General features: G+C 43.7%; 1 protein-coding gene across 4 annotated transcripts in view; it reads right to left on the bottom strand.

The window, feature by feature from the left end:
- The window catches only part of ENPP2 (ectonucleotide pyrophosphatase/phosphodiesterase 2), an 85,298-nt gene that overhangs the window by 17,091 nt on the left and 45,180 nt on the right, over positions 1-23,027 (bottom strand). For 3 of the 4 annotated variants that reach the window (XM_081874120.1, XM_081874119.1, XM_081874122.1), the window contains 10 exons: positions 20,661-20,726; positions 19,496-19,568; positions 12,805-12,957; positions 10,045-10,153; positions 7,908-8,033; positions 5,963-5,994; positions 4,018-4,145; positions 2,582-2,669; positions 1,900-1,987; positions 577-749 (listed from right to left, as the gene is read on the bottom strand). In XM_081874120.1, the coding sequence (XP_081730246.1) occupies positions 577-749; positions 1,900-1,987; positions 2,582-2,669; positions 4,018-4,145; positions 5,963-5,994; positions 7,908-8,033; positions 10,045-10,153; positions 12,805-12,957; positions 19,496-19,568; positions 20,661-20,726 (1,036 nt within the window). The remainder of the gene's footprint in view (positions 1-576; positions 750-1,899; positions 1,988-2,581; positions 2,670-4,017; positions 4,146-5,962; positions 5,995-7,907; positions 8,034-10,044; positions 10,154-12,804; positions 12,958-19,495; positions 19,569-20,660; positions 20,727-23,027) is intronic. The other variant, XM_081874121.1, reaches the window with a different exon arrangement.

Below are 23,027 nucleotides of genomic sequence, written 5' to 3'. Positions count from 1 at the left end.
GGCCTGTAAGACAGAGCTATTCCGCCTGGCCTTTAATTTGAATTCAGCTTGATCTTTTATTTCCCTTCTCTTCCCTCCCCCTCCCCTTTTATGAAGATCACCCGCTCTGAGACCCCACAGCTAATTCTCCCTTGGCCTCCTCGCTGGCCCAAGTAGGACAAATTCAGCCAGCTAGCCCTGGGGATTATCTAATTGAATTTTGAATTTTATTGTTATTCATGTTTTTATACTGTGTTTTATGCTGCTTTTATAATTAAGTGTTTTAAAGGGTTTTAAATTTGTTGTTAGCTGCCTTGAGCCTGGTTTTTGAACCGGGAAGGGCGGGGTATAAATAAAAAAATATTATTATTATTATCAGCAGCAGGGAGGAGACCAGTTCAGAGAACTGCTCATTGCAAGGGGGCAAATCAGCCTACTACAGGTAACCTGAGACACATTCAATGGAGGTCCAGGAGAGAATGATTCGTATCACTTGTCAGGTCGTGTTGCACACTGGTCACCATTTCAGACACTGCTAGCAGACATCCAAAGAGGCGACTGGACCTTCCCAGTAGCTAGAGCTTCCCACGGCCTTACCTTGTCCTCACAGGTGCATCCCAGGTCATAGTCAGACGAAGGTGTTGTAGCCACAGGATAGAGCGGCCGAGTAACTTCTTCTGGCATGACTGGCTTATACGTGTTGCTCCGCAGGAGGTGATTTAAGCTTCCGTGGGTCCCGTTGTTAGGAGCGGGCTTTAATCCAAGGAGATCTGGAAGGTGCAGAGAATGAAACTAAGTTCCGCATGGCAGCTCGCTGTGGCACTTTCAAGACTGCAAACTGAATGGCCCCTTGTCTCCGGAGGCAGCAACTCATGGTGTGTCACCAGGAAATTGTTCTTTAGGAGAGGTTTCTGCCATGGCTGTTACTTCGCATTGTTTTTAAATTCATCTGGTGTTATTGCTTGTGCAGTTTTTAACTGTTTTTATTGCATGTCACACAATGCCTCGAGGCATGTGTGGAAAGGGATAGATGATGGAGAGATGGGCACAGAGACAGAAACAGTCTTCCCAGCATCAGGTGAACATATTTTCAATCTCTGCTTAAGCCAATTTCACCTGACCACCATGTTTTACTCCTGGCTGTTGTGACGTTATCTGAATTTTAATTATTGCTGGAGTATTACAGTGGTGCCTTGCAAGACGAAATTAATTCGTTCCACGAGTTGCTTCGTCTTGCGATTTTTTCGTCTTGCGGAGCACGGATTCCCTGGGTATTAACGGCTTTAAGAAAAGGGAAGCAAACCCGCAAGACGTTTTTATCTTGCGAAGCAAGCCCATAGGCAAATTCGTCTTGCGAAGCAACTCAAGAAATGGAAAACCCTTTCGTCTTGCGCGTTTTTCGTCTAGCCACACTGAAAGCACTTTTGCTGAAGGGCAGGTTAAGGTAAAGGTAAAGGTAAAGGACCCCTGGATGGTTACATCCAGTCAAAGGCGACTATGGGGTTACAGCGCTCATCTCGCTTTCAGTCCGAGGGAGCTGGTGTTTGTCCACAGACAGCTTTCCAAGTCAAGTGGCCAGCAGGACTAAACCACTTCTGGAACAACGGGACACCATAACGGAAACCAGAGTGCACAGAAACACCGTTTACCTTCCCGCCGCAGCGGTACCTATTTATCTACTTGCACTGGTGTGCTTTCAAACTGCTAGGTTGGCAGGAGCTGGGACAGAGCAACGGGAGTTAAGAAAGCATGGCAGATTGCCCTGCAAGAGGCAACAATATAGGATTCTGCTCTTCAGCCTGCAACAGAACTGCTCAAAAGAAAAATGTGGTCCTAGAACAGAAGAAAGAAAGAAAGAAAGAAAGAAAGAAAGAAAGAAAGAAAGAAAGAAAGAAAGAAAGAAAGAGTATTTCCACTTACCACACATCACATTGTAAAGTTCTATATTCTCAAAAGGAGGCACTTTTGCCCTGAATTTAAACGAAGGTCCGTAGCCTACAAAGACCGTCTAAGAGACAAAGAGACAAAGACAGAAAAGAAGAAACATTGTGGCCGAATGCAATTTGTAATCAGGGAGCGGCTATTTAAAGGGCCACACTGATGTTCAAGCCAGTCTTCTGAGGGCCACGTGCCAGCTGCTTGTGGCCCGTGTCTGCACTTAAACACACAATGTCCACACAGACCTGTAGTCTTCCCTCTGTCGCAAACACAAGCAGCCAGATGCTCCTACACACAAACACCCCCCATAACCAGCCTTGTCCACTCCAGTGCTTGAGAGAAATGTCTGGAAATGCTGCCTTCTACTTTGAGACTTCCCACCTACTTCCACTCCTGTGCTGGAATAGGGATTAGGAAGGTAATGTCAGCTTCTCATCTCAAACAAGTAGCCAGAGGCTTCATTTCCAATCTCAGCCCCGTGCTGCTTATCTCCAAGAACGGAAATACACACAATTCCTCTGAACCTCTAATGAGCAGGGAGAGCAATATTACTACCCAGCTGGGAGACAAAGCATTCTGCCTACCCTTTAAGCCAATTCAGGAACGTTACTTTTGTGCTAACAACACCTGCCATACCACCTCTGAGTATTCTGCCACCGCTTACCTGCATGCTATTGATCTTGTTATCGTAGCCGTGGTCTCCGTGGAAATAGCATTTTCCTGATATTTTCTTAAACACGTCTCCAGGTCTCCTAGAGGTTTTAAGAAGATGTTGTTGTTCTTTTACTGCCACAAAGGAGTTCAAATGCAGCTTAAGGTTCAGTTCCCCAAGGAGGGCACCTCTATAGACTGCCACTTTTTTTACCGGTGGAATTCAATCACAGACCAGCAAATTCAGGTTGCAGAACTGAAGCGGATTTGGCATGGTTGTGAAGCAAGCCTGCTCCCCAACCCCGCCAAACACCCCCCCCCATACCTAACTTTTAGTGGCAAGGGAAACGATGCAACAATGCTCTAAATGTGGGATAACAATGGCTTGATGCAAGGTTGCGGAACCATTGGATAAACTTTGTGCAAATAAATCAGGTTGAATGTTCAATTACCAGTTCATCTGGAAATGACCCAATTGCAGAAAGACAGTTATTTATGCAAAGGTAGGGGTAAAAGGATCTGTTAATTTTGACTCTCTCTGTTTCTCACTTTCAATTCAAATTCAGTTCTTCCCATTTCTGCAGCAATTTGCAATTTTTAAAAAACCCATACCTCATGAAAATTATTCAACATTTTTGTGCAAATTTAAACCCAACACACACGCCTTTGTATGGAGTTTTGACATGTGTATATATGCAAGCAATTTATCCTAATACCACAGGTTTTTGCATGTTATTTTCACCAATATATTTGCTTTCACTCGCATTTCCCCGCTAATATATGCATTTTTGTAAACATTCTTTTGATTGGGCAGCTAAAAATTCAGATAGGTGTGAATTTCAAAGGACAGCTGCATTTCTGTTTCCATACTCTTCAGGGAACTGCAGATTTGAAAGATTCAACTTTAACTGTGAACTGAATCAACCTGCCCCCAGACAGACAGACAGTCAGCCATCCTGGTTAAATGTTACTGAAAATCTAACACACCATTAGAATTTTTTTTGGCAAGAAACCTCTTCTCAACTCTTGAAAAACTTAGGCTGCAATCCTAACAACAGCTACTCACAAGTAAACCACAAATAAGCAGGGCTAGGATTGCAGCCTTAGTCTAAAGCAATATTATTTTATAATTCTGAGGATCCTTCATACTGTTATAGCTGTGCCGCTAAGGAAATCAAAGAAAAATTATAGGAAACTCTTCAATATTATCGAGTCCAGCTTGCAAGATGTACGTTTTTATAATTCTCTATAGGACTCTCTTTTTGAGACTAATGAGTAACCATGCAGCAATTCTGTATGTCAACAGCCACTGATATAGACATGGCTGGTTTCTTTAGCTATGGATAAGAAACCAAGCTCAATTCACTGCTTTTTTTACAGGTGTTAGATCTAGTTCATTGGAAATCTCAAAAGGCAAAATGTCGTAAGCGGAGGAAGACGTCTGCTTACTTGGCCACATGCCATCTTCTTTCCACCAACAAATGAATATCCTCAATCCTTCGGTTATTCGCGTAATGCAAACGCTTAGGGAGATACTGCTTCAAATATGGCTTGAAGTGCTGGTCAGGCTTCCTGCACTGAAACACAGAATTGCAGAGTTGGAGAAGGGACAACGAGGGTCATCAAGCTCAACCCGCTGCAGTGCAGGAACCTTTTTGCCCAGCCCAGGGCTCAAACTCAGGACCCTGAGATTAAGATTCTCATGCTCTACCAACTGAGCTAGGGAGTTTATAACAGGGAATGGCAGGTCATTGTCCAAGTCATCTGCCACCAGAAGCAGGAACCCTTTCTAAACCTACCCTTACATAATAGCAGTGCACCCTCTATCTCTTATAAAGCTTATATCACGTCAGATCATTTGCCCACTTATACTAGTATTGTTGGGACACAGGTGGCACTGTGGGTTAAACCACAGAGCCTAGGGTTCGAAACCCCACGACGGGGTGAGCTCCCGTTGCTCGGTCCCTGCTCCTGCCAACCTAGCAGTTCGAAAGCACGTCAAAGTGCAAGTAGATAAATAGGTACCACTCTGGCAGAAAGGCAAAGGGTGTTTCTGTGTGCTGCTCTGAAGCAGCTTAGTCATCCTGGCCACATGATCCGGAAGCTATACACCAGCTCCCTCGGCCAATAAAGCGAGATGAGCGCCGCAACCCCAGAGTCGGCCACCACCGGACCTAATGGTCAAGGGTCCCTTTACCTTTACTAGTACTGTCTAATCTGATTGGCAGCAGCTCCACAGGGTTTCAGGCAGCAGGCTTGCCAAACACCCATGGTCAGGTGAGGACTTAACTTGAGGCTACAGGCACATAAGCAGCGAGCTGAGGCTTCATGACCCAAACACCTACAGTAACATCTAATGTTGGGATGTCAGAGAATTCCAATAGGAAACAGAAGCACAAATTGACCATCCCAGGTCTAGAAAGGAAATTAATCCAGTGAATATGATCGGTATCAATCCAGCTAAAACAATTTGTATTTGCTGAAAACCATTTTTTTAAAGCCTGTGGACGATACACAATGAATGACTTTTTCCACTTTGTTTTGATGCTTCCTTCACATTGAAATGAACAGTGTGCAAATAATTACAGAATTGATTATGCTAAATTTGTAAGTTGCAAAAGTGACACTAAACAGCAGGCAGCAACGTGAAAAAATTAGTGTTGGGTGGAAACCGAACCGTGTCAAAACAGAAACAGCACCAATTGTGATGAAGAAAGAGCAGGAGGGAAATGGCAGCCTTCTTACAACCCAAATCCAAAGTTAGAGTCATTGAAAATAGTGGGCATACCTACTTTAGATCCATTAATTTAAATGGGTCTCCTACGAGTATAACTTGGTTGGATACAACCACTACAGTTTGGGCTCTGAGAGTTTGTCATCTGCAATTGACTGCAGTGAATTGTAGACTGTTTGCTTAATTTCTTCCACCAAAATCTTTAAGATTGGGGAGCTGAGGGTGGAAAGAAATTGTGTTAACACAATGCTGAGATGACTTCCATTTTCCAAAGAACCTAATTCCAAGTCTAAACTCATTTTTCTTCTTCACTTTTTAAAAACAGAGATGTCAATTCTTTCAATGGAGTACTAGCAAAATATTTACTTGGAAAAGAGTTTTTTTTTTCCATTTCCAAAGGGATGGGATAAAGGGACTGTGTTCAGAGAATTAAGGCATTATGTTGGTGCATGTTATCCAGAAAAGTTATAAAAATCTGTTAGCAGCAACAAAACAGTGGAAATCATGATGAGCTTTCTTCCACACCCATGAACGGTCCTATTTAGGAGGCTCTATGATGGTCTGATCAGCATCCTCTTGACCAAGTTCCATGTTAGTAGCATTGTACATGCTCAGCCCATAATTAGAAGCCACAAGAGTGTGTGCTTAGCAAATACTTACTGTGAGATTAGCAACGATAGCTTTTGGATCATCTGTTGGAGAAAGGGGGAAAAAAGAGAGAAATCAACTGAACCTTGAGCTAGAGAAAAAGTTTCCAGAACAAGAATTAGCTTTCATATTAAAAATGCTTTTATTTTGCATTCTGGCATGGATCCAAACCATGCATTTAGATGTGTGGAAAGGGTCTCCTGCTTGTGGAAGAAACATTTATGCTTTGTGCTAGAGCACTGCACAAGAATAGTGAAACAAAGAAGGCAGGATGATGTTCTACTTGTGTAAGCATAACTACCGTATTTTTCGCTCTATAAGATGCACCAGACCACAGGACACACCTAGTTTTTGGAGGAGGAAAACAAGAAAAAAAATATTCTGAATCTCAGAAGCCAAAAAAGCAAGAGGGATTGCTGCGCAGTGAAAGCAGCAATCCCTCTTGCTGTTCTGGCTTCTGTGATAGCTGTGCAGCCTGCATTCGCTCCATAAGACACATCTCCCCTTACTTTTTAGGAGGGAAAAAGTGAGTCTTATAGAGCAAAAAATATGGTACTCTAAAACTTACTGGTTTATAGTGTTGTGGGGACTATTGCCTATTTGCAGAATAATGTCAGCTGCTCCCGACACTTCTACTCTCAGCTCCATAGATCCAACCCACTGGATGAAATATTATAATGACCTGTTAGGACAGGTATAGAGAGCCTGTGACTCTCCAAATGTTGCTCAACTACAACAACCAATGACTGATGTAGAGCATGAGGATCTCGATATCAGGGTCGTAGGTTCGAGCCCCACATTGGACAAAGGATTCCTGCACTGCAGGGGGTTGGGTGACATGAACCTTGTGGTCCCTTCCAACTCTGATTCTATCAGCCCAGCGCTGAGGGCCTTCTGGCAGTTCCCTCACTGCGAGAAGTGAGGTTGCAGGGAACTAGGCAGAGGGCCTTCTCGGTAGTGGCACCCGCCCTGTGGAACGCCCTCCCAACAGATGTCAAGGAAATAAACAACTACCTGACTTTTAGAAAACATCTGAAGGCAACCCTGCTAAGGGAAGCTTTTAATGTTTGATGTTTTCTCATGTTTTTAATATTCTATTAAGAACCTCCCAGAGTGGCTGGGGAAACCCAGTCAGATGGGCGGGGTATAAATAATAAATTATATTATATATGAAAGTTGTAGCTCATCAACACCTGTTAGACTATAGGTTCCCCATTCCTTGTCAAACAACAGACTGCAGGTAATGATCTGAAGGCACTCAAGGCTTGCTACAGCTTGCTACAACTAAGCAAGTCTGGTTCTGGTCAGTACTGGGATTGGCAATCATCCGAGAAATAAATGTGTGCCCCCTTGTGTTCCATGGAGAAAGTAAAGTGGAAGATAAATGCAAGAAAATAAATAGGGAATTTGTCATTCCTAAACATCACTGGTAGGACACAGGTGGTGCTGTGGGTTGAACCACAGAGCCTAGGGCCTGCCGATCAGAAGGTTGGCGGTTTGAATCACCATGACGGGGTGAGCTCCCGCTGCTCGGTCCCTGCTCCTGCCAACCTAGCAGTTCGAAAGCACGTCAAAGTGCAAGTAGATAAATAGGTACCACTCTGGCAGGAAGGTAAACGGCGTTTCCGTGCACTGCTCTGGTTCGCCAGAAGCAGCTTAGTCATGCTGGCCACATGACCCGGAAGCTGTACACCGGCTCCCTCAGCCAGTAAAGCGAGATGAGCGCTGCAACCCCAGAGTCGGTCACGACTGGACCTAATGGTCAGGGGTCACTTTACCTTTACCTTTAAACATCACCGGTATCTCAAAATCCCTGAGTTAGGAAGTGTCTCTTAAAACAAGATCGCTCTCAGCAAGAGTGTTATCTTCATACTAACATCATTTCTGGCAGCAGGAAAAGTATATATATCGGGACACACACAAAGGTGCAAGGTGAACACTGCTAAGATCAACTTACATCTGACATTGCTGTTAGCTTTGGCACGAATGCGCCCCAGTGTTCCTGGTATCAGAATTATGTCATCCACATTAGACAGGTAGTTGTTTAAATATTCAGTTCTTTCACAAGCGGCATCCTCCATCCCTGTACCAAGAAACATGATTTAGAAGGGGGTAGGGAGACTCCGGCATCAATATTTGTTACTTGAGAGCAAACTGATGGTGAGGCTAAGACTCTGGGAGCCCTTAACAGTTTACTTCTTTAACTTCACAGCATGTGCCCCCCGTCCAATGGCAACTTCCCTGAGAACACCCCTAGTCATAAATAAGACCAACCAGAAGTGTCTAAGATTTTGCTAAGATGGTGATTGTGGTGAAGATAAAGGCATAAAATCAGGCTTGGAAATAAAATGCAGTTAGAATATCAAAGAACTATGACAAGCACAGTAAACCAATGCTAAGGAATTCAAGCAAATTTAAAAACAGAGACTTGCAGCCCAATCTTCAGGATGTTTACTCAGAGCTTAGGCTCCACTGACTTGCATGATTCTTCTCTCTAGAACGTATACTTAAGACTGCAACCTGAACACTGAAAATACTAATGCGTTGGCTTTTAAAAGTAAAATAGCCCTACAAAACACCTGTTAGCAATAAGAGGTGGCTGAATACACCTGAGGTCCATGACTAAATTATCAACCTTGTCAAAGTTTCTGTAGTTATAGTTGTAGCTTCTTGGCGTTATTCTTGTCTTTATACTCTTAGAAATGATTGATTGCACATTACCCTGGCCAGACTTCAGTAAAAAGAATTCACACACACTCACCAAACGTAAAGAATCAAAGAGTTGTATGAGGTCATCCTATCTGCCTAGAATAATCTCAAACTGGTTTTGACATTCACTTCTGGGGGCTGCAGCCCTGACCCATCAACAACCTATGCTCAAATAAGGAATTAGATAGCCATCATCTCTGTCCTAGACTGAACTCATATTGTGTGGGTTTGTTTCAAAAGTTGTTCCAGCAGCCCAAACAGAATCTCAGTTCTTATGACTAAATTAATAGGTTTGCGAGACAAGCAGTGAACTCTTCAGGCGGGTGACATCTGAACTGTCCTTCTTCGGCCGGATTGTTTTGTTGTTGCTTTTAACCTTTCAGTAGTTCATCTCCCAGCAAACTGTTTGACACATTAGTGATAAATGTGATAAAGTCAAATACAAATCTCCAAACGAGACTAGACTTCAGAAGGTCTGAAGTAGGAACAAACCACTGCAAGACAACACCTCATCCTCTTCAGACTTCCTTTAGATATTTGTGTTTGCACTCATTTCATTTGTTTCTCCTATTCTCCACTGAAGACATGACAATATGTGTACATCTTAAAAACATGAGGACACACGCTGGAATTCGAATGACTCCTGAAGAAGCAGGTCTCTCATTTACCAACACTCCCTTGACATCTTTTGCTAACTGGATACCTTTAGGTTATCCAGATAGTTAGATACCTAACAGGCCAAACCTTACGCCAAAGAATAAACGGACATAAATCTGACATCAGGAACCACAAGACAGAGAAACCAGTAGGAGAACACTTCAATCTCCCAGGACATTCTATACAAGATCTCAAAGTAGCTGTTCTGTTACAAAGGAATTTCAGAAATAGACTGGAAAGAGAAGCTGCTGAATTGCAACTTATTACCAAACTTAAAACCATGGAGAGACCTGGTCTGAACAAAGACATTGGATTCTTATCTCATTATACATGACAAAGCCATTTTTCACCTTCTCACCCCTTGCTTTTTCCTGTAAGACCTATTGCAGTCGTTAAGAGTCGTCAACAGGCTCATCACAGCTATCTGCCAATCACCCAATCCCACCACCCTTCTGAGTAATACCCCTCCCCACCTTCTCACTATATAGAAGGGTCTGGTGACTTCTGTTTCAGTGTATCTGAAGAAGTGTGCATGCACACGAAAGCTCATACCAAGAACTAACTTATTTGGTCTTTAAGGTGCTACTGGAAGGAATTTTTTTATTTTGTTTTGACTATGGCAGACCAACACTGCTACCTATCTGTAACTGGATACCTTTAGATATTCCAAAAAAATTTGCTGAGACTTTTGCATAAATTTTGAAAAATAAAATAAAATACATATTTACCATGATCACCAACGAAGATAATGTTGACACATCGGTGCAGGTTCAACTGCTTCAGCCCATCCATTAGTTGTCCCAGGATCTTGTCAATCTCTCTTAGCGGATGCAACATCTAAATATGCATATATTTACACAAAGGGTGAAAACCAGCTCTTTCCCACCCAACTCTCACACTTTGGTTCATTTTCCAGTTCAATTTTACACAGCCAAACCCCAGCTTTGGACTTGGGGCATTATCACCATACCTTCAAATGTATAGTGTCAGTAAAATAAAGTCCAGAAAGATAAAGAACATAGTCTAATCCGGTGTTGGAGCAGACCAAGGGACTAGCAAGCCCAGCACCCCATTTTCCATATGTTTAGTAGTCACTGATGAGGCTTATGGTGCAATCCTAGACTGGTGGACTGGGGGCGGCCGCCGAAACCACATAACACTGGTCTTGAAAGACCTACATTGGCTCCCAGTATGTTTCCGAGCACAATTCAAAGTGCTGGTGTTGACCTTTAAAGCCCTAAACGACCTCGGCCCAGTATACCTGAAGGAGCGTCTCCACCCCCATCGTTCTGCCCGGACGCTGAGGTCCAGCACCGAGGGCCTTCTGGCGGTTCCTTCATTGCGAGAAGCAAAGCTACAGGGAACCAGGCAGAGGGCCTTCTCGGTCGTGGCGCCTGCCCTGTGGAACACCCTCCCATCAGATATCAAAGCGATAAATAACTACCTGATATTCAGAAGACATCTTAAGGCAGCCCTGTTCAGGGAAGTTTTTAATCTGTGATATTTTAGTGTATTTTTGGTTTTTATGGAAGCCGCCCAGAGTGGCTGGGGAAACCCAGCCAGATGGGCGGGGTACAAATAATAAATTATTATTATTATTATTATTATTATTATTATTATTATTATTATATCTACTAAAAAGTAAGCCCCACTGAGTTCAATGGGACTTACTTCCAGATAAGTGTGTATAGGACTATAAACTTCATCTCCACTAATTTGCACTCCCCGTGATGTTATCCTTCCATGTTTTTCACATGAGCGTTATCATATATGACATTCGAAGTGATAGTAAGATTTTCTGTGAAATCCCTCAAACGGTGGTGAAGCTTGAGCCCCTGTATGGAAATCACTGATCTAAGAAACTGAGATGATCATATGGAAATACCAACCAGCTTGTGAAGTATGCTAGAACGCAGGTCTTTTGTAGACTCGTATTCTTAAGTAACATAACAGAAGACTTCAAATTTTAAGTGAGCCCCTAGTCCACTTGCTTAAACTGTTTAAAAAGGCCTTGGCTAAAGATATTAAAGATGCCTGAAATCCATACTTTTAAACAATAGACGTATACAATCAAAATATCCGAGCACCACACAATGCACTACCAAGACCTAGAATGGAGGTTTTTTGCCAATACATTTCTCCAAACAAATATGATGCCTGTATTTAATAAAATATACTTCCCTCAGATTCCTCGTGGGACAATGCAATCAGAGGACTGCATAGCCTTCATGTTTGACCATCTAACAAATTAGTTTTAGAGTGAAGTTGAGCGACTGTCTATTTAAGAATGAAAGCTACTGGGCAAATGCTTCTTTTCCTACACAACACTGCATTTTGCCTATTTATTAGTGAACCACAGAAACAGCTCCCCCCCAACCACCTTTTCTAATGCACAAGTCTTAAACTTGGGAGTTTGGACTTGGAGTACTCATGAATTTCAAATGAGCGGCTTGGGGTGGGTTTTGCTTGTTTGCTTTTGTGGGAATATTTGCCTCTGAGGAAACCTGAAGCAGTGGCATTGGCAAGATGAAAAAGACAACCAGTCACATACATTTACGTCCTACGTCCAGATTGACCGAAATAATCCAAAGCTAGGCATTTTTAATACTGTAAAATAAAGCACACACAAACATCAACTTCAGTCTACTTCTGCAGGTTCAAAAGTTAGGGAACCTTCGGCAAGCCTCCACAATGTCAAACCAAGCCATTTCTACGACCTATGAAGAACCTAAAGCTTTAGTGAAGACATCCCACAGATGTCCAAGTGCAGATTGCTAATCCTGGGTTGTGATTGCCCCAATATCACTTGCCAATTTTCACCAATTTTCACCACCTCAAAACATTCCTGAAGTTCTGAGGAGGCATTTTAGTCCTCCAAAACAAATGGCTGACATCAAATATTAAGCTGATGGCCATGAAATTGAAAAGATTTTACAGACCAATTCTTGTGACCTAGCTTTTCCTTTGATGCCCCGTTGTAAGGGGGATGCTAAAAGCAGCCTTGTGCCATGCTAAGAAAGGAAGTAAACGTAATATTTCCTCAGCAACCCTCAGGCACTACTGGTAAGACTATTCCAGATGGAAATACACCCATTTCAAGAAATGATTTTTAGCCGAAAAGGATGATATGAAGTCTGGTAAAAAGCTTGACTCTAAGGGCTTGTCTAGACATTTCCATCTGTGGACAGAGAACTTTGGATGAACTTTTTCCCAGCAGGATTTATTTGCTGGTGTGCCCTGTCTGTACCACTTATATACATATTTTGAAACAGTTAAGATGATCGGGCTAGTACAAGGAGAACATAAGTCCAAAAAAGAGGGAGACGAGACAGACTGCCGTTGCTGATTAAACAGTAGCAGTCTGTTGACATATTTTCAAGATGGTCGCAATGGAAGTTCCACTCTGAAGAAGAGAATTCCAAAGTTGAAAAAAGAGAGAATCAAACAAGAGCTTCAGAATTTGGTGCGTGTCAATTTTGTAAACTTACTTTGTTCCGACGGGATTCCGCAGAGTATTGTTCCGCTCTTGGCGCTTTTCTTCTTTTCTTGGAAGAATCAACACGTCTTTTCTGTCTCCTCTTGGGAGTGATCTTTCTCTTAGGTCTTTTAGATGGAGTAAGAGGTGAGCCAAAACTACTCTCCTGTACTGGCGGAGAGAGATGCCTGGACTCAGAAAAAGCTCATCTCGTCTAACACTAGATGGTTAAAACTACCTGTGCCAGCAGCAGATTTAGGAATCACCAGAGGGCCACCAGAGGTAGTTCAGAGGTCAAGTCAGGGCAAAGTTACTTCAGTCAGTTACTTATAAGAATAGAACTAGAGCTCAACAGAAACAACAATTCCCTGAAGCAGAGGTTTATTTTCTAGTGGGAAAAGGGCTGTGGCTCAGTGGTAGTGGATCTGCTTTGAAGGCAGAAGGTTCCAAGTTCAATCCCTGGCATGAAAAGACTCCTGTCCTGTCTGAAACTCTGGAGAGCCACTTTCAGTCAGTGTAGAGCTATAGTCTCAGTAAACAGCTTTCTGTGTTCATAAAGGGCCCCATTTTATGCTCTAAAATTTGGTTTCATCAGATTTTTAATGCATTTATGCCTTAAAATATTGATAATCCACAAAATGGGAGCCAAATGTATAAGAGGCCACAAAAACAATTCACATTTTATTTCCATGTAGCCAGCATGCTAGTCTGTATCTATCTGTTCCATGTGCCAAGAGGCATGCCCAATTCTTATTGTTATTATTTGTTGAAAAAACAACCACCAGAAGGCACAATATTCTTGGCAGGAAGTAGCACTACACTATTGATATTTTCTGTAAATATTGATCTTTTCTGTAAAAAAAAACCAAAACCAACCCCACACATATTTCTGAATGAGACGTAATCCCACAGTTGCCACCTGTAGGGTACCATTTTGTTTTTAGCCAGGTAGTTTTCACCAACATTGGACTTATTTTTGTTGCTGGGCAAAATCACCATGGCACCTGTTGGGAAAGGGCCTAAAGATAGATGCCGGAGACAGGAGGCTAAAGATAGATGCCGGAGACAGCGAATTGTCCATTGCGTTAAGAAGAGGGAGAAAACCATTTGGGGAAAAGAAGAGCCTCAGAGGCAAGCAATGCGCAGTTGTCCAAGACGACTTTAAATTGATCTTTAAAAGAAGCCACATGGCATGCAACTCCAATTGACTACTCCAATGAGAGTTTCTGGCATCTTTTAGGATCAGCTTCTCAGAAGAGTGCAAGATGACACATACAGGGAGATAGTGCAGTGCAGCTCATTTAAAAAATAAAAAAAAGATGAAGAAAGGAAACGCAGCGAAGGAGGTTCAGACTCGGCAGTGATTTACAACGCCGTTTGTTCCTATCCACTTAGCCATCCGCCGTCTTTGTTGTTTCAGTCGCAGACCCGCATTCTTGGAAGGAAAAACAGTGTTACCATCTGCCATGCTGTTTCATTGCTTCCCAGGCAAGCAGCTGGAAGGGAGATGCTAATCCAATTCCATTTGTCTCTCTCCAAAAAGCAGCTTCAGAGTTTCTTTTTAAAAAAAAATACATATAGAAGAGGAGGAAGAGTTCAAGCTTCGTGCAGTCTTGATGAGGAGAGGAGCAGAGGAGGGAGGAAAGGAAGGATTCTCATAGTTTACTCGCTCTTTCTAAAAGAAGCACAGCCAGAGCTCTAAACTGGGCCACCAAGTGGTTCTAAATAAATCAGAATTGCCATCCCAGGGTAGCATGTTAGAGGGGCAGCAGAACAGTCCGTAAGCACATGAGTTTGTTGTCCGGTTCGCAGCTCACCTAGTAGACCGCGCATTTCGTACATACATTCGCAAAGTGATAGCTTCTCTTTCCAAAGAAGTTAGAGCTAGGAAGAAAGCCAAGTCTCTATTAACCAGCCAGGGCATCACTTCAAAAGAGGAAGAACAAGGGCTATCAGTACAAGGGGTGAAAGATGGATGCATAAGATCTCTAGCTTTGTAATTAAGAGTTATAGGATCACACGCACAAAGGAGGCAGAATCTGGCCAGCCAAGGGTCTACCTCAAAGGATAACTTCCCACAACAGTAGACAACATTATGGCTATGTTCCCGTCCCGCCTCCTCCTGCTAGATAGCCAGAACATCAACTTCTGGCAGCTTAGTTTCACTTTCCATGAATCTTGGCTCTGGTTTACAACAAGCTCTGGTTAGTTAAACGAACCCGCTTCATAAACCATGGTTTGCCGATGAATTGTTTGAAAGCTGGTCAGAATTAGTTTTAAGCCACTCTGCCAAAGTCCTCCGCTTGGATACATGCAAGGAGAACAGGGTCAGAAGTGTGCTAGCTCAAGGTCCACGGCAGCTCCTTCCCAACTGTGTGTGTAACACTAAACCACGGTTTAGTGTTACATGCAAATATGATGGTTGTGATGGAAAAGGCAAGCACATGGTTTGGGGATGCTTCTCAGATGATGGAGGGTTTTTTCAAGGGTACAGTTAAGCAAACAAAAGAGATCCGGGACCAGATCTCTCAACATTTCCCCTCACTGGAGTCTCAGTTCAGATCAATTGCTTAAAAAAAATACTCTGGAAGAACCGGTCGTGCTGCCCCTTCAAGTACTCTAAACTTGAGCTCAGAAATTCACAGAGAGTCGATGACTCTGGTTTAGCACTAGTGAGATATGATCCCGCCACAGTTTTAAAGCCAAGCAGTTTGGATCTTCCTATGAGTAAAATCTGTACCGGAAAGCCAGTATCTTAATGAAGGCATCAGTCTTAAGCAGCTATTGCACTGATTACTAGAACTGTAGAGTTGGGACGGACCACGGGTTTCATATAGTCCAACCCCCTGCAATGGAGGAGTATTCTGCCCCACGTGAAGCTCAAACCCATGACCCTGATATTAAGGGTCTCATGCTTTACCCACTGAGCTATCTCCTTGAGCCGAGTAACAAGAATCTCTTGGAGCCCAGTGTGTTGCATGTATCAATGAAGGATAACTTCTTTCCGTCTGAATATTGAGGCAAACAGACCTAATTCACACCTTCCAGACTGCAGCACACACAGATCAGAATGCATTGATGCTACAGACTTCACACTTCTCCAATGCAGTTCTCTGCTGAAGAAAGTCCAAAAAAAATGTGCATGCAGAAATAAGTTTAAAATGTGTGTGTCTCAACCCATGCATTTCTAAACTTAAACAAAACAAAAACCAGTGATTAATGCCAAAATGGTCAAAACATAATCATGAAATGAACACATGCAAGAATGAAATGGGTCAGAAATAGATTAATTGCCCCAACCCTACTTTTATGTGTTTCCCAAACTCAAAGCTCCCTAGTGGCATTGTCATGCTCAATTGGGAGAGCATGAGACTTAATTTCAGGGCTGTGGGTTCAAGCCCCACATGGAGCAAAATATTCCTGCATTGCAGGGGGGTGGACTAGATGATCCTCATGGTCCTTCCAACTCTATGATCAATGATCTACTATATTATCTGTTCTGCACAGTCACACACAACCCCAATATCTTAAATAAATTGTGTAAATATACAGGAGCAACACTGGGGTCGAATACATACTGAAATTTCACCAGCTTCTTATATAACTGCAGCAACAACACAATGCAGCTATTGTGTTAACTGTTTTTACTAGGCACGAGAGATCCTTTACTTTACAGCCAATATATTGGATGCAACAGTTTCCACCTGCAATCACTTAAAGTGGGGTCTAATGTACCCCCCCAATACCTCTCGCACACAATGAGTCAGAGGCTGAAACGTCACAGAACAGCTGGATCCTTTATTAAGCAGAGAATACATGAGGTGTCACTTGGTTAGGTGGGCTTCCTCCAAGCTGGGGCCTTGTCCAGCTGTTTTGTACTCTAGCTCCCACTGCAGCCAGCACAGGGATAAAGCGAATAGGAGTCAAATAGGACCCGGAGCACAATAGGTTGGGAAATGTTGGATTAGGAGGAAAAGTTTTACATAATTGTTTGAGTCTCTCTTTACGATTTACCCCGAATCTGTAGGCGGGTTAAAAGCCGAACACATGATTCCCATCCCTCTAACGTTTGCCTCCAAGCTCTAATGTGCTGCTCAAATACCATATGGACAGAAAAGGCCCAGATCTGTTCCAAATGTTTAAAGAGCAGCCAGCTCTGTACAAAGGAAGCATTGGGGGTGGGGAGAAAGCGGTTTGCATGCAATAGCCAAACTACTATGATTGCTAAGCAAGCAACCCTGAGGGGTCCCCAATGAGGTCTTCCTCCCAGCTGATTTATGAGACATTCACAACTCTTAAAAAAAAGAAAAGAAACATTAAATGCTTCCTATCCCTTTTGTAAAAGAGAAAAAAAAACATCCTGCCCCTAGTAAATCTTGACATCTGTGCAGCGTGCACAGCTGTACTGACTTCTTGAAATGTTCATTTGGAAAATTCAGGCCAAACTTAGAGCGATATGGGAGATCTGGGTACCTGTCTTCTCTCTCTCTCTCTCTCTCTCTCTCTCTCTCTCTCTCTCTCTCTCTCACACACACACACACACACACACACACACACACACACACCAAGGAAAGTAGCAGCATGGTTTTTTTTGGGGGGGTGATTAAATGGGGGTGGTGGAAGCATGTGAAAGGTTAAACCCCTCTCTCAATATGAAGCCCTCACAATCTTTGCTTGTAAATACAGGCAACTCCTCATTTAAGCATGTTCAATATGTGCGCAAACGCGCACAAACGCATCACACCAAACCCGGAAGTGATCCAAAAGCATCACAAAAAGGGGTGGTATGGGGGTGCGACGGGGTGTTTGCAGGCTTTTCCAATGGTGCTTCAAATATACACAATTTTACTTAAACGTGTGGTGCCTTGGAACATAACCCCCACATAAATGGGGGGCTGCCTGTAAAAGAAAGATGAAGGGGGGCATTTCCATGACTGATCTCTAGCGTCGCTTCTAGGTTTGACCCTCTGCTACCTTAATTGCCTGTAAAGGTAAAGGTAAAGGGACCCCTGACCATTAGGTCTAGTCTGGGCTTGCAGTGCTCATCTCACTTTACTGGCCGAGGGAGCCGGCGTACAGCTTCTGGGGCATGTATCCAGCATGACTAAGCCACTTCTGGCGAACCAAAGCAGCGCACGGAAACGTCATTTACCTTCCCGCCAGAGCGGTATCTATTTATCTACTTGCACTTGACGTGCTTTCAAACTGCTAGGTTGACAGGAGCAGGGACCGAGCAACGGGAGCTCACCCCGTTGCGGGGATTCGAACCGCTGACCTTCTGATCGGCAAGTCCTAGGCTCTGTGGTTTAACCCACAGCGCCACCCGCGGGCTGATATATGCAAGGTTCCACACATTTTGGTTGGAGTTGGTGTCACCCAATCGAGATTGTGCATTAGTCAGGACACCACCCATCTCCTGAGAGCATGGCATAAAAAATGTAAAGGTATTCTATACTTCAGAACAAGGCTCTCATCCCCTGAGACTCACACCCACAGGAAAACAGGAAGCTATCTTATGCCACTGGTCTATCTAATCCAACACTGTCTGCTGTGTCTGCCAGGAGCCCTCTATTGTCTTAGGCAGAGAAGGTCCGTCCCCCGTCCCCCAACCTACCTGCTAGGTGATCCTATCTTAATTTGGCACTTCCAGAGAGGTAAATTGTGGTGGCAGTGTACAAATTTGCCACCCTTATCATTCTGCCACCTGGAGCAAAACTCTCACTACGACTAGCAGTGAGAAAATTGATTCAAAGCACTGTAGGAAACAGTGAGTGTCGTTATCGTTTAATGTGACCCTGTTATATCAAAGCACTTGTGAAACTCCTCTAAATTTCACAAGCGGTTTGACATGCAAAGGAAGGCAGTCATTCGAAACACACACAAACCCATCGCTGGAGCTAGCTGAGTGGTTCTGACTGCGGTCAGAGAGGGGGTTTTCAGAAACACAATCTAAAAGAGGGTTGCGTTGCATTTTTAAACATCTAGTTGCTCATCAGGAGCACCAATATTTCTGGCCAACTTACTGATTCTATATATTGATCGTTATCAACAATTAAAATGGGCCTGATTATTAGGTACACATCCACCAAATGCAAAAATTGAAGCAAAGCCATTTCCTTAAAAACCAAAAGGAGGGAACCTCAGAGAGCTGCTATAGCATTAACTGCTATAGTTATTATATAGCAGAAAACATAACCTAAGCACAAGAAATGCTGTTTTCCACATACTGCTCTTTAAAACTGTTTAACTTTGAATATATCCAAGAGGTGGCCTGTCAATGATAAATTTTGCTCCTGCCTAAAGCCACACATCTATGATTTTATGACACTCCAGGAGGGACTTCTTAGAGCTGGCAGTTTTCAGGATTGTTTTCCTGCCCTTTTACATATATATCTTTTCTGTTTTCCACAGACTCTCCTCTCATTGGATGCTTACAGATGTGCAGATTAAAACCATCAGCTTCCAACACACACAATTCAGTCAAAGGTTACAACACACACAATTCAGTCTATGGCTTTTGCTGTAATGCAAATTGTAAGGAAGTTGCGACCCTCCAGATGTTCATGGCCTCCAACTATCCAACGACCAAGGAGGATAGAGTGCAGCAACATCTGGAGAGCAACAGGCCCCCCCCCCAACTCTGGAGTATTGGCAAAGCACTGGGCTCAGAGCCATGCTATTTACGGAAGAGGAACTATACTAACCTCAGAGCTAAAGGGGCCATATCTGTGGCCAGCGATATCTGGTTGCTCAGAGTAGAACGCATAAGCGTAAGGCCTGAAAAGAAAAGAAAAATGTTTTTTAAAACCAGAAGCTTTCTTATTGGGCATTATAGGAGTGGACCTATCAAAATCACAAAAGAACTTGTTTATGTATGCAACAACGGCTGCATGGACCTTATTAGCACAACATTGGGAAGAATAAGGTGTCCCATCAAAAGAAGATTGGCAAGTTGAATTAATGGAATATGCTGAAATGGCAAAATTAATTATTAAACTAAGAGGAAGAGACAACAACGAATTTAAGGAAGAATGGAGGGTGTTTATTGCATATTTACAGAAGCAATGTACACAGGTTAATACATTAGCAGGGTTTTAAGATTACTTGTAATTTTGTTATGAATGGATAGGTTAAAATTTAACAATAGACATGCCGTATGTTGATAAATAATAGAACCGAGGAAGGGATTAGAGGGAAGTCAATTTGTTTTGTTTTTGTATTGTTGTTGTTTTTATTTTTGTTATTTTTGGAAAATCAATAAAATGTTATTAAAAGAGAAGAAAATTGTTGTCGGAAGAGTTTTCCCATAGCAGGTTAGCTCACATCAACCCTTTCAAACAAAGCTTGCCTTCAGAAGGAGAGAAACAAGAGGACTGCAACTCTGTCGCAAGTTTTCCACAGTCCGATTAAGCCATTCCTTGTACCGCAACTTAATTAAAAATATTAGAAGGGATGCTGAGAGGTGCTGAGCAAAGACTCAGGAAGAAACATTCCACAGTTGTGTAACGGAGGTCAGAAGAAAAAGACAACAACAACAACAGCCAAAGTCTGTGCCCGCTGGCAGGGTCTAGAGCCGTGTGTACTCAGCGACACAATTAAAAATCTTGACATCGGCCCAAATCGCAGGGTGCAACACTCATTAAGCCACATTAGATGAAACAGCATTTCAAACACACAGACACTCTGTGCCAACCGACCCTAGCCCATGTCATTAATAACAAGAGCGTCCACGTCCACAATAACAGGGCATTCACGTCATGAGCTGGTCAACAAGGAGCAGGACAGTGGATCAAAGCTTGCGATCTACAGAGAATATTGGCAACGCTGGCATTCAGCCACACTTAGAAGGGAAAAGAAAATATGACTTACCTTTCATTGTCTGGCAGGGTTAGCCACTGCAGGATTGTTAATATTCTGCGCTCATGAGGGATCATACTAGAACAGAAAAGAGCAAAGTGAGTAAGAAACAGCTGCACAATTTTATTTTATTTTTGGCCCGTATTCACACGCAATACAGTCGCAAAGCATGGGTGTGCTATGCTTGAGTTCTATACTGTGGTTCACGTTGAGAACAAGTAGACATTGCTGCTAATAATCATGGCTAGGGTTCTCCCGTAACAAAGCCTGTTAAATGATAGAATAGGCTTACCATTGCTTAGGGGGTGGCTCCCATTTGCTGACCAGTGCAGCTTGGGACTGAGAATTTGGGAAGGAGGGGTCCATGCTTGGCCTCTTCGTCCAGCCACATGAATCTGGGCCACCCTCTTGGCCAATCAGGAGGGAGCTGGGGGGTGGGCAAAGGGCAGAGGCCGGGGCAGTAAAAGGGAGTGGTGCCCAGTGCCCAGTGCCCAGCATGTACCTGACTGTCAGTGGGTCACCTGTCCTCCCACCCATGTTATCATGCGCATGTGTTTCAGCCCAATGGTGAATGGGCTGAGGTGGTATGGACCTTGCTATGGATTACTTGGTCACCCTATTGAGAGCCAAAGAGCAGGGCCGTCTTTACCCAGGGGTGCAAGGGGTGCAGGGCACCCAGGCGCCGAATTCTGGGGGGGGGGGAGCCAGGCAGACACCGCTGAAGCCGCCTAATCTCTTAACTATCTACCTGTTATGAAATAATACATAATTTTGATCAAGCTAGAAAAACTATATACACACACACACACACACACACACACACCTAGGTATTATCGAAATGTATACAGTCATAGCTCATGTTACGTTTGCTTCATGTTACGTTCTTTCAGGTTACGTCCCGTGGTGACACGGAAGTACCGGAAAGGGTTACTTCTGAGTTTCGCCGCTCGCGCATGCACAGACACACAAAGTGACGTCACGCACATGCGCAGAAGCGGCGAATCGCAACCCGCGTGTGTGCAGATGCACTGCTGTGGGTTGCGCTCTTTTCACGTTGTGAACGGGCCTCCGGAACGGATCCCGTTTGCAACCAGAGGTACCACTGTACCTACTGTTTCACTAAAGAACTTTCGACTTTGTGCGCTCATTTACCAAAGACGTGCCGTGCCAGTGGCGGCGCTTGTCATTCACAACAGGGGCGCTGGGCAGATCTTTGCACCCCAGTGGCACGTATGCCAAAGACAGCACTGCCAGAGAGGAATATTTCCTGCAGACAAATGGGCCCTTCTGCAGCTTTTCGCCTGCCTCAGAGCAAACGTCAAGACTTGGGCAATTAAGGCTGGGTACTGGGTACCCCGTTAAAAAGGTCCTGGAAGGGGTAGAACTGTCTGGGTGCCTACACCAAGGCCAATGGGCCATAGCACCAGACAACACTGTCAGGAATGCCCCCACTTGATCCATGCCTAGGGATAGCCATCGTGCCAGGTCCAACTCACCCTGGGTGCAACCAGCAGGCAGGCTGGTTGAGGGCAGATGCTTACCCAATGGCTTATGCCAAACTGGCTTACACCTGTCGTCAGTATAGTTGCATCCTAATTTAATCCATCCAATGGTCTCCTGTGTCTTATTTACACTGCCACATCCTCACCAGCCAGCAGTGCACCTTATGTGCCTGGGCCATGCAGATGGGGAACCTGCAGCTCTCCAGATGTTGCTGGGACTCCCATCAGCCTTAGCTAGCATGACCAATGGCCAGGGCTGAAGGCAGCTATAGCTCAGTAAATGCCTTGAGGACCCCAGGCTCCCCTGCCCATGTTAAAACCACCTAGGAAGCATTAAGCTAGAAACAGACATTTGCTGTTAAAGTTAAAATAATAAATGTGACTTTTCTATCTGTTCTGACCCAATTTCAACAGGTTCCTTTCATCCCACTTTAATGCTATTCTGTACACCAAGTTGCTAAGGAAAACTTAGCTAAGGATAACTTTTGGGGTTATCGTAGGTGGGTTTAGTCCCACAGATAGAGCCTCCACCATCTAATCCAGTTTACCCGTAATTTCCGGATTGTCAATGGTATAAAGCAGGAGTAGGCAATAGGTTTTCCAGATATTGGTCCATAATGGTCCATAATGCCTGACCACTGCAGTGCAACATCTGGAAGGCCATGCATTGCTTCCCCCTCCTCACTTCATTTTTTACTTCATTTTTACAGTGTATCCTCTACATTGGTTCTTAGTTAATAGTTACTTATACAGTGCTTTTCCAAAACACTTCATCACATGTAGCCACTGTGATCCACGCGACAGCCACCTCCAAACTGGATTATTGTAACTCACTCTATGTGGGGCTGCCCTTGAGACTGACCCAGAAACTCCAGCG

Source organism: Podarcis erhardii (assembly GCF_964252035.2).
Source record: "Podarcis erhardii genome assembly, chromosome: 8".
Taxonomy (NCBI): domain Eukaryota; kingdom Metazoa; phylum Chordata; class Lepidosauria; order Squamata; family Lacertidae; genus Podarcis; species Podarcis erhardii.
The sequence above is the reverse complement of the archived record's forward strand: the minus strand, read 5'-3'. Positions and strand labels throughout refer to the sequence as shown.